Genomic DNA, 14,086 nt, shown 5'->3' with positions numbered 1-14,086 from the left:
GGATGACCAGTGAGATATACCTGCTGGAGCGCGTACTAGGGGTGGGTGTTGTTATCGTGACCAGTGAGCTGAGATAAGGTGGAGCTTTAACTAGCAAAGACTTATAGATGACCTGGAGCCAGTGGGTCTGGCGACGAATATGTAGCGAGGGCCAGCCGACGAGCGCATACAGGTCGCAGTGGTGGGTGGTATAAGGGGCTTTGGTAACAAAACGGATGGCACTGTGATCGACTGCATCCAGTTTGCTGAGTAGAGTATTGGAAGCTATTTTGTAGATGACATCGCCGAAGTCGAGGATCGGTAGGATAGTCAGTTTTACTAGGGTAAGTTTGGCGGCATGAGTGAAGGAGGCTTTGTTGCGAAATAGAAAGCCGATACTAGATTTGATTTTGGATTGGAAATGTTTAATATGAGTCTGGAAGGAGAATTTACAGTCTAGCCAGACACCTAGGTATTTGTAGTTGTCCATTATAGATAGAGAACTCCTCTATGCACTCGCTATGTCCGATTTTAAAATAGCTTTTCGGTGAAAGCACATTTTGCAATATTCTCAGTAGATAGCCCGGCATCACAGGGCTAGCTATTTAGACACCCACCAAGTTTAGCACTCACCAAAATCAGATTTACTATAAGAAAAATGTTATTACCTTTGCTGTCTTTGTCAGAATGCACTCCCAGGACTTCTACTTCAATAACAAATGTTGGTTTGGTTCAAAATAATCCATAGTTATGTTCAAATATCCTCTGTTTTGTTCGTGCATTCAAGACACTATCCGAATGGTAAAGAAGGGTGCACGACGCATTTCGTGACAAAACATTTCTAAATATTCCATTACCGTACTTCGAAGCATGTCAACCGCTGTTTAAAATCAATTTTTATGCAATTTTTGTCATAAAAAAGCGATAATATTCTGACCGGGAATCTGTGTTTAGGTTCAAAGACGATAGAAAATAAAAACATGGGGTCGACTCGTGCACGCGCCTCAGCCCATTGTCCTCTGATAGAGCACTTGCCAAAAGCGCTAATGTGTTTCAGCCTGGGGCTGGAATTACATCATTCAGCTTTTTCCCGCCTTCTGAGAGCCTATGGGAGCCGTAGGAAGTGTCACGTTACAGCAAAGATCCTCAGTCTTCAATAAACAGAGTCAAGAAGCTCAAGGAATGGTCAGAGAGGGCACTTCCTGTACAGAATCTTCTCAGGTTTTTGCCTGCCATATGAGTTCTGTTATACTCACAGACACCATTCAAACAGTTTTAGAAACTTTAGGGTGTTTTCTATCCAAAGCCAATAATGATATGCATATTCTAGTTTCTGGGCAGTAGTAATAACCAGATTAAATCGGGTACGTTTTTTATCCGGCCGTGTAAATACTGCCCCCTACCCCCAACAGGTTAAAACTTTCCATCTTCTACACTGTGGTCCCGTCGATGTGGATAGGGGCGTGCTCTCTCTGCTGTCCACAATCAGCTCCTTTGTTTTGTTGACATTGAGTAAGAGGTTATTTTCCTGGCACCACACTCCCAGGGCCCTCACCTCCTCTCTGTAGGCTGTCTCATCATTGTTGGTGATCAAGCCTACTACTGTTGTGTCGTCTGACAAATTGATGATCAAGTTGGAAGCGTGCATGGCCAAGCAGTCATGGGTGAACAGGGAGTACAGGAGGGGGCTGAGCACGCACCCTTGTGGGGCCCCACTGTAGAGGATCTACCTTCACCACCTGGGGCGGCCCGTCAGGAAATCCAGGACCCAATTGAACAGCACGCGGTTGAGACCCAGGGTCAAGCTTAATGATGAGCTTGGAGTTGGTGTTGAATGCTGAGCTGTAGTCAACGAACAGCATTCTTACATAGGTATTCTTCTTGTCCAGATGGGATAGGGCAGTGTGCAGTGTGATGGCGATTGCATCGTCTGTGGACCTATTGGGACGGTATGCAAATTGCAGTGGGTCTAGGGAGACAGGTAAGGTGGAGGTGATATGATCCTTGACTAGTCTCTCAAAGCACTTCATGATGACAGAAATGAGTGCTACGTGGCGATAGTCATTTAGTTCAGTTACTGCCTTCTTGGGTACAGGAACAATAATGGCCATCTTGAAGCATGTGTGGACAGCAGACTGGGATAGGGAGAGATTGAATATATGTGTAAACACACCAGCCAGCTGGTCTGCGCATGCTCTGAGGATGCGGCTAGGGATGCCGTCTGGGCTGGCAGCCTTGCGAGGGTTAACACGTTTAAATGTCTTATTGTATTATCCTCAAAGCGGGCAAAGAAGATGTTATGTTTGTCTGGAAGCAAGATGTCGGTGTCCGTGGCTGGTTTTCTTTTTGTAGTCTGTGATTGTCTGTAGACCCTACCACATACGTCTCGTGTCTGAGCTGTTGAATTGCGACTCCCCTTTGTACCTATACTGACATTTCGCTTGTTTGCTTGCCTTGCGGAGGGAATAACTACACTGTTTGTATTCTGCCATATTCCCGGTCTCCTTTGCATGCTTAAATGCGGTGATTCGCGCTTTCAGTTTTGCATGAAATCTGCCATCTATCCACAATTTCTGGTTAGGGTAGATTTTAATAGCCACAGTGGGTACAACATCTCCTATACACTTCTTGATAAACTCAGGCACCGTATCAGTGTTTTCGTCTATGTTATTCTTAGATGCTACCCGGAACATATCCCAGTCAGTGTGATCAAAACAATCTTGAAGCGTGGATTCCGATTGGTCAGACTAGCGTTGAATAGTCCTTGTCATGGGTACATCCTGTTTGAGTTTCTGCCTATAGGAGGGGAGAAGCAAAATGGAGTCATGGTTTGCTGAAAGGAGGGCGGGGGAGGGCCTTGTATGCATCGCAGAAGTTAGAGTAGCAGTGATCCAGTGTTTTGCCAGCCCGAGTACTACAATCAATATGCTGATAGAATTTAGGTAGCCTTGTTCTCAAATGTTCTTTGTTAAAATCCCCAGATACAATAAATGCAGCCTCAGGACTTATGGTTTCCAGTTTGCATAGAGTCCAGTGAAGTTCCTTGAGGACCGTTGTGGTATTGGCTTGAGGGGGGATATACACGGCTGTGACAATAACTGACGAGAATTCTCTTGGGAGATAATACCGACCGTATTTGATTGTGAGGAATTCTAGGTCAGATGAACAAAAGGACTTGAGTCATAAAACATACACCCCCGCCCTTTTTCTTCCCAGAAAGATGTTTATTTCTGTCAGCGCGACGCACAAAGAATCCCGGTGGCTGTACCGACTCCGACAGCATATCCCTAGAGAGCCATGTTTTCGTGAAACAGAGTATGTTACAATCCCTAATGTCTCTTTGGAAAGCAACCCTTGCCCTAATTTTGTCTAAATTGTTATCTAGAGACTGGACATTAGCGAGTAATATACTCGGAAGCGGTGGGTGGTTGGCACGCCTCCGAAGTCTGAACAGAAGGCCGCCCAGTCTATCTATTCTTGGTCAACGTTGTTTTGGGTCAGCGTCTGGAATCAGTTCGAATGCCTTGGGTGGTTCGAACAAAGGATCTGCTTCAGGAAAATTGTATTCCTGGTCGTAGTGCTGGTAAGTTGACGTCGCTCTGATATCCAGTAGTTCTTCCCGGCTAACACTTAAGATTTTCTGGGCTAACAATGTAGGAAATAATACATAATAAAACAAAACACTGCAGTTTCCTAAGGACTAGAAGCGAGGCGACCCTCTCTACCTCTCCCCATCTTCACAACAACTTTGTGAATATGAGTTGACCATGATAACTGACTTTCCAATTTTACTCCTAGGAGTTCAACTTCTTCAACTTGTTCAATGGTTACACCCTTTATGCACAACTCCAGTTGAGGTTTAGTTCTAAGAGAATGCGTTGAACCAAATACAATGCTTAAGGTTTTAGATGTATTTAAGACCAGTTTATTGTTAATTACCCATTCTGACACTGACTGTAACTCCTTGCTAAGAGTCTCAGTGAGCTCACTGTCTCTGCACACTCTACACATCAGCACCTACAATCATCAGCATACATAGTCATTTTAGCTTCTTGTAATACAATTGTCAAACCATTTGTAAAAATACACAAGAGTAACAACCCAAGGCAACTGCCCTGAGGGATATTGCACTGTACATATCTGATGTTAGAGAAGCTTCCATTGAAGAATACTCTCTGAGTTGTATTGGATAAGTAACTCCAACCATGTTATGGCAGGTGATGTAAAGCCATACGTTTTTTAAATAACAAATGATGATCAATAACACCAAAGGCTGCACTGAAATATAACAATACAGCTCCAACTATCATCTTATTATAAATGTATTTTGCCAATCATCAGTCAACTGAGTCAGTCAATACAAGTTGAGGTCTCTTCCCTATATGCATGCTGAAAGTTAGTAGTCAGCTTGTTCTTTGAAAAATAGCATTGTATTTGTTCAAAAACCATGTTTCCCATCAGTTTACTAAGAACAGACAGCAAACTGATTGGTCAGCTTTTTCAGACAGCAAATGGTGCTTTACTATTTTTAGGTAGTGGAATTGCTTTAGCTTTCTTCCACTTCTGTGGACACACACTGCTTTAGGCTTCGGTTAAAGACATGGCAAATAGGGGTGGCAATACAGTCTGCTACCATACTCAATAGTTTCTCATCTAGGTTGTCTATACCTGGTGGCTTATCATTATTGATGGATAACAATAGTTTCCCATCTAGGTTGTCTATACCTGGTGGCTTATCATTATTGATGGATAACAATAGTTTCCCATCTAGGTTGTCTATACCTGGTGGCTTATCATTATTGATGGATAACAATAGTTTCCCATCTAGGTTGTCTATACCTGGTGGCTTATCATTATTGATGGATAACATTAGTTTCCCATCGAGGTTGTCTATACCTGGTGGCTTATCATTACTGATGGATAACAATAGTTTCCCATCTAGGTTGTCTATACCTGGTGGCTTATCATTATTGATGGATAACAATAGTTTCCCATCTAGGTTGTCTATACCTGGTGGCTTATCATTATTGATGGATAACAATAGTTTCCCATCTAGGTTGTCTATACCTGGTGGCTTATCATTATTGATGGATAACAATAGTTTCCCATCTAGGTTGTCTATACCTGGTGGCTTATCATTATTGATGGATAACAATAGTTTCCCATCTAGGTTGTCTATACCTGGTGGCTTATCATTACTGATGGATAACAATAGTTTTTCCAGCTCTTCCGCACAAACTTGACCAACTTCAAAACAGCAATCCTTCTCTTTCATTATTAGATCTACAATACACAAATATGATGGTTCACTGTTCAATGTTTTCATTTCACATCTCAGTTTGTCCACTTTACAAATAAAGTAGTCGTTGAAATGATTGGCTATATCAATCATATCGTCTTCAATAAACGATGGAGATTAATTGGATTTTCTGCCCATAATATAATTTAAGGTGCTCCAAAGTTGTTTTACATGGTAATATGTAATTTCTCTTGTTTTGGTAATATAATTTCTTAAGTCACCAAATTTCAAAATGTACAGTATGTCAACCAAACAGCTGAGCAGCCTGACTTGTTTGACACCTTTTTTGCATAATTTTTCAATTCATCATCAATCCAGGGGGACTCTAACAGTTCTCAGTTAGTTTCTTAGCAAGTGCATGCTTGTCAACAATTGGCAAGAATAATTTTACAAATAGTCCAAGTGCTGGATCTGAATTCTCCTCCTTAAACACATCAGACCAACATACATGCTTTACATCTTCAACAAAAGAGTCCTGAGAAAACATTATGTATGATCTCTGATAAATAATTGTAGGCCCTGCCTTAGCCAAAGTAGCAATCATTGTTATTGCCACAATGTTATGGTCACTACAGCCAATGGGAACTGATATTGCTTTGTCGCAAAGTTCTGCGGCATTAGTGAAGATATGATCCAATTTGTAAGTCGCTCTGGATAAGAGTGTCTGCTAAATGACGTAAATGTAAATACAAGTGGATGTCACAGATCCAACACTATTGGTATACATTCTAGTTCGGGGGTAGGCAACCCTGGTCCTGGAGGGCCGCAGCCACTTCATGTTTTTGATTTAACTGACCTGGAAGACCAGGTGTGTTGAATTTAGGCAATCACTGAACTGATCAATTAGCTCAATTGGTCAGGTGTGGCGCCAAGTGTGAACAGAATTCTGCAGTACCTGCAGCACTCCAGGAACAGTGTTTCCTACCCCTGCTCTAGTTGGTTGAGTCATAACCTGGGTCATGGTACATTATTAGTAACAGTAACAGCTTCCTCTTGAGAGGACAACTAGATGATAATAATCCAATGTTCAGGTCACCAAGAAAATACATGTCTTTGTTAGCATCAGAGACCTTATCTAACATTACACACATTCTCCAGATACAGACAGTTTGCACTTGGTGACCTATAGAAAGCACCCTAAAAGGCTTTTGATGAGGCAGGTGAAGCTGCAACCACAGACCTTCAATTTCATTTGTCATGAGATCCTCTTTGAGCTTTACAAGAATATAATCCACAGAGACTCTGTGCCACAAAATGAGTGACAAAACGATACAAAACCTGGCCAGATCATTTCAAGTCGAGTCCTGAGTCGAGGCTCCAAGTCAAGTCTCAAGTTATTTTATTTGATATCAAATTGGTGACTCGAGTCCAATTCATGTGACTCGAGTCCATAACTCTGGCTTGAACCCCTTGAACCCCATGGCTGCTTGAAACTATATTTGTCATTATCAGTCCTGACATTAAAAAACAACAGTTTATTAGCTCGATGCAATAGCCTTCTATGGTAGAATGTTCTGCTGTGAATAAGGACTATGGTTCTCACCAAGATAAATAAAGAGTTAATAAATAGAGCACCATAGAAAAGCTATTTGTTTTACCCCAGCTTTTAATATGATCCCCTGATGGAACATTTTTCTTCCACTCCCCTTTCTCTATCCGCAGGGGAAGTTGGATGCTCTGCGGGCTCTGTGTCGTCGAGGATATGATCAGGTGTCCCTGATGAGACCTCAGCCTGGAGACAAGGTGAGACTGTTACTATTCACACACAGGCACACACACACACACACACACACACACACAGGAATCCCCCTATAGAGTCTGGTTCCTCTAAAGCACTCTTCTGGGTTGTTTGTGTGTGTTCTAGTGATCCTTTTCAATGAAGCATCTGCACTCTCTGTACCATAGAAATGGCAGGTGCTAGTGAAACAATCACAGTACTATACTATTAGTCACTGGTAGCTCCCATAGTACAGCTATCGGCCTCTCTCACACACACACACACACACACACACACACACACACACACAGATGGATGTTTCTATATAAACTCTGTGAATAACCTGCTGAAATCTGTCTCTTTCTGACACACATGCGCACACGTACTTTCTGAATGAACCACTAATAACACTCTTTCTGTCCTACACACACAAAGCTACTATTGTTCAAACACAGGGAGAGTTATACTGATACTGACTGTGAGTTGATGGAGTTTCCAGCTTTGTGTAGGAGTCCTCTGCTACTCTCCTGAGATAAACTGCGAGCTCAGATTCACTAGTCTGCCTAAAAAGAGATAAAGAAGGATCAGGCAGAGATGTTGTCATTTAACACAACAGTAAGTACAGATAGGAGCCACCGTTCCAGTACTCTCTGTTTCATTCACTGGGAAGAAAATATGTTTTGGGATGTGACAGGGGCAGGTTTACTTTATGACTGCTATTGTTTGTGTTATGTTAGTGTTATTGTTGTGCAAAGAAGGGGAGGGGAGAGACAGGGAGAGACCACCCGTCCTCTCTATCTCTCTCCCTTTCAAGGAGAATCTTCTTCACAGTCCCGCTTTTACTCCTCTCTTTCATCCTCTTTATCTTCTTCTCCCTCTGTCTCTCTCTTTGTCTCCCTCCTCATCTCTATTTCCATCTTTCTCTCAATCTCCCTCTGTGCTCTTTCTTTTTATCTCTCTGTACCCCTATCCTGTCTTTCACACCTTCTTGACTGGGTGAATAGGTTAGGGTTAGAGGGGAGAGAGGGGAGAGGTGCCTTTAACAGACCCTTGGTGGTCTGATTTAACATCTTATTAAACAGTGAGGCCCTAAATTCGCACACTCACACATCCATACATGTGCACACATGCACAAACACACATCGATAGGTCCTAAAGTCACACACACAAAAACAGAGCGAGAGGCCCTAAAGTCACACAGGGGACATTACACAGCCCATTGAGAAGGAGTGCCATTGTTGAGTTGAGAGGGGAAAAGGGGGTGTAGCGACAGTAGAGGGATTGATGTGGGCAGCCTGGTTGGTTCTGACTGCGGTGGTCTGGTCGTGAAAAGGGAAGCAGCAGAGCAGCAGACCTACACCAGAGACAGCATATGGACACAATGAGAACACAAGCTCATGAATATCGGGGGGGGATCCCCTCCATATGCTGCTGTAAACCAGCATGGCGAGCCGGGTGTATTGTAACCAATGTGGTTTGGGGTAGGGGAGAGTTGTCTCAGGTGCTTATTGCCAATAAGCTCTCACTTTAGAATTATAGGTTTTTGCACTTTTCTCCAAACATCAAATTTCAAAGTGTTTTTGACATCCTGGGTTGACTCCTGCTCAGCATTGTTCCGTTTCTCCAAACATCAAATTTCAAAGTGTTTTTGACATCCTGGGTTGACTCCTGCTCAGCATTGTTCCGTTTCTCCAAACTTCAAATTTCGAAGTTGCTCCAAATGTCAAATTTCTAAGTTAAAGGGGAAGTTCACCCAAAAACACTTCAAGCCACTTTATAACATTTGCCTGGCAGTACCCCAGACAGTTTTTAGGTCCATTGTTTAATATAAAAATGCAGAATTTCAAAAAGTACTTAAAATGCATTTAAAACTGTGTATTTATTGTTACATGAACAGCGATTGACGTCTCGGCACTGACTTGCCAAATAAATGTTGTTGTTTTTATGTAAAAAGTGTAAAAAACATAGTGCTACTTCATGCTAGTGCAAAGGCCTTCCATTTCATCTGTAATCTGGTAGATACTCTTCTTCGTGGTTCCTAGATTGATAATTACAGGAAGCAGGACGAAGGACCGTCTTAGTATTGGTCTTCAAGAAAGGAAGTCAGAACGAAAGTTAAAGTAAACAATCAGATGGCAACGTGTCAAAAGTATATTTGCCGTTGCAAATGTTAGACTCCACTCTGTGGTCTTGGAGTTACGGTCTAGCGGAAAGATGACAGAAGGGGATGCTTAGTTCGAATGAAACAGCGCGTCAAGTAAATTTGGTGAAGACGAATGTTCTGACTGGACAACACTAGCATTGAAAACTGGAACAAAAAGGAAATTGTCTAAAATTGGAGTGGAGGATACGTGTGTAAATGATAATGAATCGCTTCTTATTGGGATGTGCTTGTTGAATAATGATGCATATGTTGGAAACCCGTTTGAGTTGTCGAAAATTGGGATGTATGCGCTTGGAAAAGTCTGTCAGCGTGTCCAGGATCGGTTTTATTTTGATTAATTGTATTTCTGAAGAGCAGAGGAGATTGCAGTGGGCCTCAAAAGAATCCAGACAATAGAAGTTTTGTGTTTTGGAATTCGGAGTGGAGCACCCGTCAAAGGAGTCATCTCAGGGGTGATGACAGATGTTCAAGTTGAATATCTGAAGATAATTCCTGGTGTGGTTGGTGCCCGGGGTCTGACCCGCTGGGTGAATGGAGAAAAATAAGAAAGTCTGTCGGTCCTGTTGTTTTTTGATAAAGAGCAAATACCTATGCATGTGAAGCTTGGTTATGTAAGATACACCATAAGAGCTTTTGTCCCCAAACCACTGCAGTGTAAGAATTGTAAAGTATTTGGCCATGTTTCAAGTGTGTGCAGACAAACAGAGTATACTGAAGAATGGTGTGTAGAAGGACAACGGTGTTGCAATTGTGGTGGGAATCATGATCCCGAGTTCCTGGAGGGCCCTTTAAGGGTGAAGGAAATTGAGGTGGCAAAAGTTAGAGCGGTCAATCGAATCTCCTATGCGGAGGCGATTAAAAGAATTGAGAAAACAAGTGATGCTAGTGAAGATATGGTTGTGGATACACCACAGCCTGTAGTAAATGTTTGCTGCTAGAGAAAATACATCCTGTGTGTTAAAAAGGTGGATTTTGTTGCGTTCTTTGCCACAGTTATAAACTGTACAGCACAAGTCTCAAAGAACTCGAAGAAACTGGACATTATTGTGGCTGCGGCAGAATTGTTTTGAGACTCAAGGATTTTACATCTGAAGGCTTGCAAAGGGGTACTGGCGACGGAAGACCAGCCCTCCCAGGTTCCCCTTGAGCCTGTGTAGGGATCATATCTGTTTTATTTTTTTTACAGAAAAGTTGTTTGATTTAGTTTATTATATCTTTTTAGGTAGTTTTTTGGTAGTTCAGTTTTTGGGGGAATCCTGTTTCCATAGAATAAGAAGAAGAAGAAGAAGAAGAAGCGATGGTAACGTTAGCTAGTAGCTAGGCTAGCGGTGAGTCATCTCGGAAGTAAAGTAAGGTGAACAATGTTAGTAGTTGAGTAGCTAAGTCAAGTTGGCCAAAATGAAGTGCATTGTACCCGGGTGCAATAATGCTCCGGTCAGATACAAATGCAGTCGTGGCCATAAGTTTTGAGAATGACACAAATATTAATTTCTACAAAGTTTGCTGCTTCAGTGTCTTTAGATATTTTTGTCAGATGTTATTATGGAATACTGAAGTATAATTACAATCATTTTATAAGTGTCAAAGGCTTTTATTGACAATTACATAAAGTTGATGCAAAGAGTCAATATTTGCAGTGTTGACCCTTCTTTTTCAAGACCTCTGCAATCCGCCCTGGCATGCTGTCAATTAACTTCTGGGCCACATCATGACTGATGGCAGTCCATTCTTGCATAATCAATGCTTGGAGTTTGTAAGAATTTGTTTGTCCACCCACCTCTTGAGGATTGACCACAAGTTCTCAATGGGATTAAGGTCTGGGGAGTTTCCTGGCCATGGACCCAAAATATCGATGTATTGTTCCCCGAGCCACTTAGTTATCACTTTTGCCTTATGGCAAGGTGCTCCATCATGCTGGAAAAGGCATTGTTCGTCACCAAACTGTTCCTGGATGGTTGGGAGAAGTTGCTCTCGGAGGATGTGTTGGTACCATTCTTTATTCATGGCTGTGTTTTTAGGCAAAATTGTGAGTGAGCCCACTCCCTTGGCTGAGAGGGAACCCCACACATGAATGGTCTCAAGATGCTTTACTGTTGGCATGACACAGGACTGATGGTAGCACTCACCTTGTCTCCAGGCCAGCTTTTTTCTGGATGCCCAAAACAATCGGAAAGGGGATTCATCAGAGAAAATGACTTTACCCAAGTCCTCAGCAGTCCAATCCCTGTACCTTTTGCAGAATATCAGTCTGTCCCTGATGTTTTTTTCCTGGAGAGAAGTGGCTTCTTTGCTGCCCTTCTTGACACCAGGCCATCCTCCAAAAGTCTTCACCTCACTGTGCATGCAGATGCACTCACACCTGCCTGCTGCCATTCCTGAGCAAGCTCTGTACTGGTGGTGCCCCGATCCAGCAGCTGAATCAACTTTAGGAGACGGTCCTGGCGCTTGCTGGACTTTCTTGGGCACCCTGAAGCCTTCTTCACAACAATTGAACCGCTCTCCTTGAAGTTTCTTGGTGATCCGATAAATGGTTGATTTAGGTGCAATCTTACTGGCAACAATATCCTTGCCTGTGAAGCCCTTTTTGTGCAAAGCAATGACAACGGCATGTGTTTCCTTGCAGGTAACCATGGTTGACAGAGGAAGAACAATGATTCCAAGCACTACTCTCCTTTTGAAGCTTCCAGTCTATTATTCGAACTCAATCAGCATGACAGAGTGATCTCCAGCCTTGTCCTCGTCAACACTCACAACTGTGTTAACGAGAGAATCACTGACATGATGTCTGCTGCTCCTTTTGTGGCAGGGCTGAAATGCAGTGGAAATGTTTTTGGGGGATTCAGTTCATTTGCATGGCAAAGAGGGACTTTGCAATTAATTGCAATTCATCTGATCACTCTTCATAACATTCTGGAGTATATGAACATTTCCATCATACAAACTGAGGCAGCAGACTTTGTGAAAATGTATATTTGTGTCATTCTCAAATCTTTTGGCCACGACTGTACACTGCACATTTCCACTCTTTTCCTGTCCGCGATGGAGCTGTTTGTCAGGCATGGCTGCCGTTCATCCGACATCAAATTGTATTTGTCACATGCGCCGAATACAAAAAAACAAATCCAGACAGAAAATATTTACACAAGAAGCAACCTAATATCACACAGTCAAACTCATTTCATTTAGTAAGTTCACCATTCTGCCATTCTCACTGTTAAACATCGCACAGTGTTGACAGTGCAAATACAGTAATATTCCTTATTCTGTATTTTTTTAAAGCATGATTAAAAACCAATATAGATTCACATTTTCTCAGTGAAATGCTTACAACGGTGTGTTGTAAGAATTTCCCGCTTATGGTGTCGATATGACACCTGAAGTCATTCACCAGCTGCAGTTGATCATGTGTAGTGATCACTTTGTGGCCACTGACTACAAGGGTGACCTGTTGAAACCGGGTTCTGATTCCACCGTCTTTCCACCATGGAAAGATCCAACCATTCAAGGTATGTTGCTAGCTAGCTAAATTGCTAACACCTGTAGCTAGTCACCATAAAGTAATTTATAACATTATTTGTTTGCCATTCTCTGAACTAGTTTGTGATAGTTTTATCTTAGCTACTAACTTACTGTCCTACGGACAGTTTTTTTTATTTTATTTTACTTTTTGACAAAATTCCCTTTTCCATTACACTGATAAGAAATTCAATATTCTTTGCTACTAGGCTTCACAGTTTCCTGTAGTGCTATTGATTGCATAAAATTGCTTGCACTAACTAAGGTCCATGAGTAGGACACTTAGCCCTAGCCAGAGCCATATAGATAAATGTATGGCTCTGGCCCTAGCTAGGTGCATGAGTTGTAATGACAGCAAACTAACCCAACCTTTACATTATTTCAATTAAAACATTTACAATATCAGCTCATGCCCTGAACTGACATGTAGGGACTGACTCTCTGTTACACCAGCCAACATCACCATTGAAACCAAGCCAGATGCCACTTGTCCTGCGCTTGCAATTGAGAAGCCCTGTACAGCCTCACCCCTTTATGGTCTGCCGAGGAGGTCCCTCAACATCAGGGCCTGATAGACTGTAATTACCATTTCATTTTATTCTGACTTCTGACTTCCATTTTTTCTCTGTGAGTGGGAGGTTGAATCAATGACCCTTGAGACAGCCCATGTCTTGCTCACTGTAAGTATCCATTTATTGAGTCAAGGACCTCGCTTGTCATCCTGGATCACAACGAAAATTCAGGACGTGCACAAGCCACTACAGCTTCAGGTATAGGACACATCACATTTCACCACACATTGTCTGGTTTAATGCCTCTTATGAACAGATTGATCCTCTCCCTTTCTCACCTCTCCTCCCATCTACAGTGCCTTGCAAAAGTATTCATCCCCCTTGGCGTTTTTCCTATTTTGTTGCATTACAACCTGTAATTTAAATTGATTTTTATTTGGATTTCATGTGATGGACATACACAAAATAGTCCAAATTGGTGAAGTGAAATGAAAAAAAGAACTTGTTTCAAAAAATGCAAAAAAATAAACAACGGAAAAGTGGTGTGTACATATGTATTCACCCCCTTTGCTATGAAGCCCCTAAATAAGATCTGGTGCAACCAATCACCTTCAGAAGTCACATAATTAGTTAGATTGCACATAGGTGGACTTTATTTAAGTGTCACATGATCTCAGCATATATATATACACCTGTTCCGGAATGCCCCAGAGTCTGCAACACCACTAAGCAAGAGGCACCACCAAGCAAGTGGCACCATGAAGACCAAGGAGCTCTCCAAACAGGTCAGGGACAAAGTTGTGGAGAAGTACAGATCAGGGTTGGGTTCTAAAAAAAAATATCCGAAACTTTGAACATCCCACGGAGCACCATTAAATCCATGATTAAAAAATGGAAAG

The 14,086-nt window shown here is 42.2% G+C and overlaps 1 protein-coding gene across 3 annotated transcripts in view; it reads left to right on the top strand.

Moving 5' to 3' along the window:
• The window catches only part of LOC106576849 (anthrax toxin receptor 1), a 75,147-nt gene that overhangs the window by 44,009 nt on the left and 17,052 nt on the right, over positions 1–14,086 (top strand). For all 3 annotated transcript variants that reach the window (XM_045700681.1, XM_014154325.2, XM_045700683.1), the window contains one exon: positions 6,941–7,021. In XM_045700681.1, coding sequence (XP_045556637.1) covers positions 6,941–7,021 — 81 coding nt within the window. The remainder of the gene's footprint in view (positions 1–6,940; positions 7,022–14,086) is intronic.

Source organism: Salmo salar, chromosome ssa18 (genome assembly GCF_905237065.1).
Source record: "Salmo salar chromosome ssa18, Ssal_v3.1, whole genome shotgun sequence".
NCBI lineage: Eukaryota > Metazoa > Chordata > Actinopteri > Salmoniformes > Salmonidae > Salmo > Salmo salar.
The sequence above is the reverse complement of the archived record's forward strand: the minus strand, read 5'-3'. Positions and strand labels throughout refer to the sequence as shown.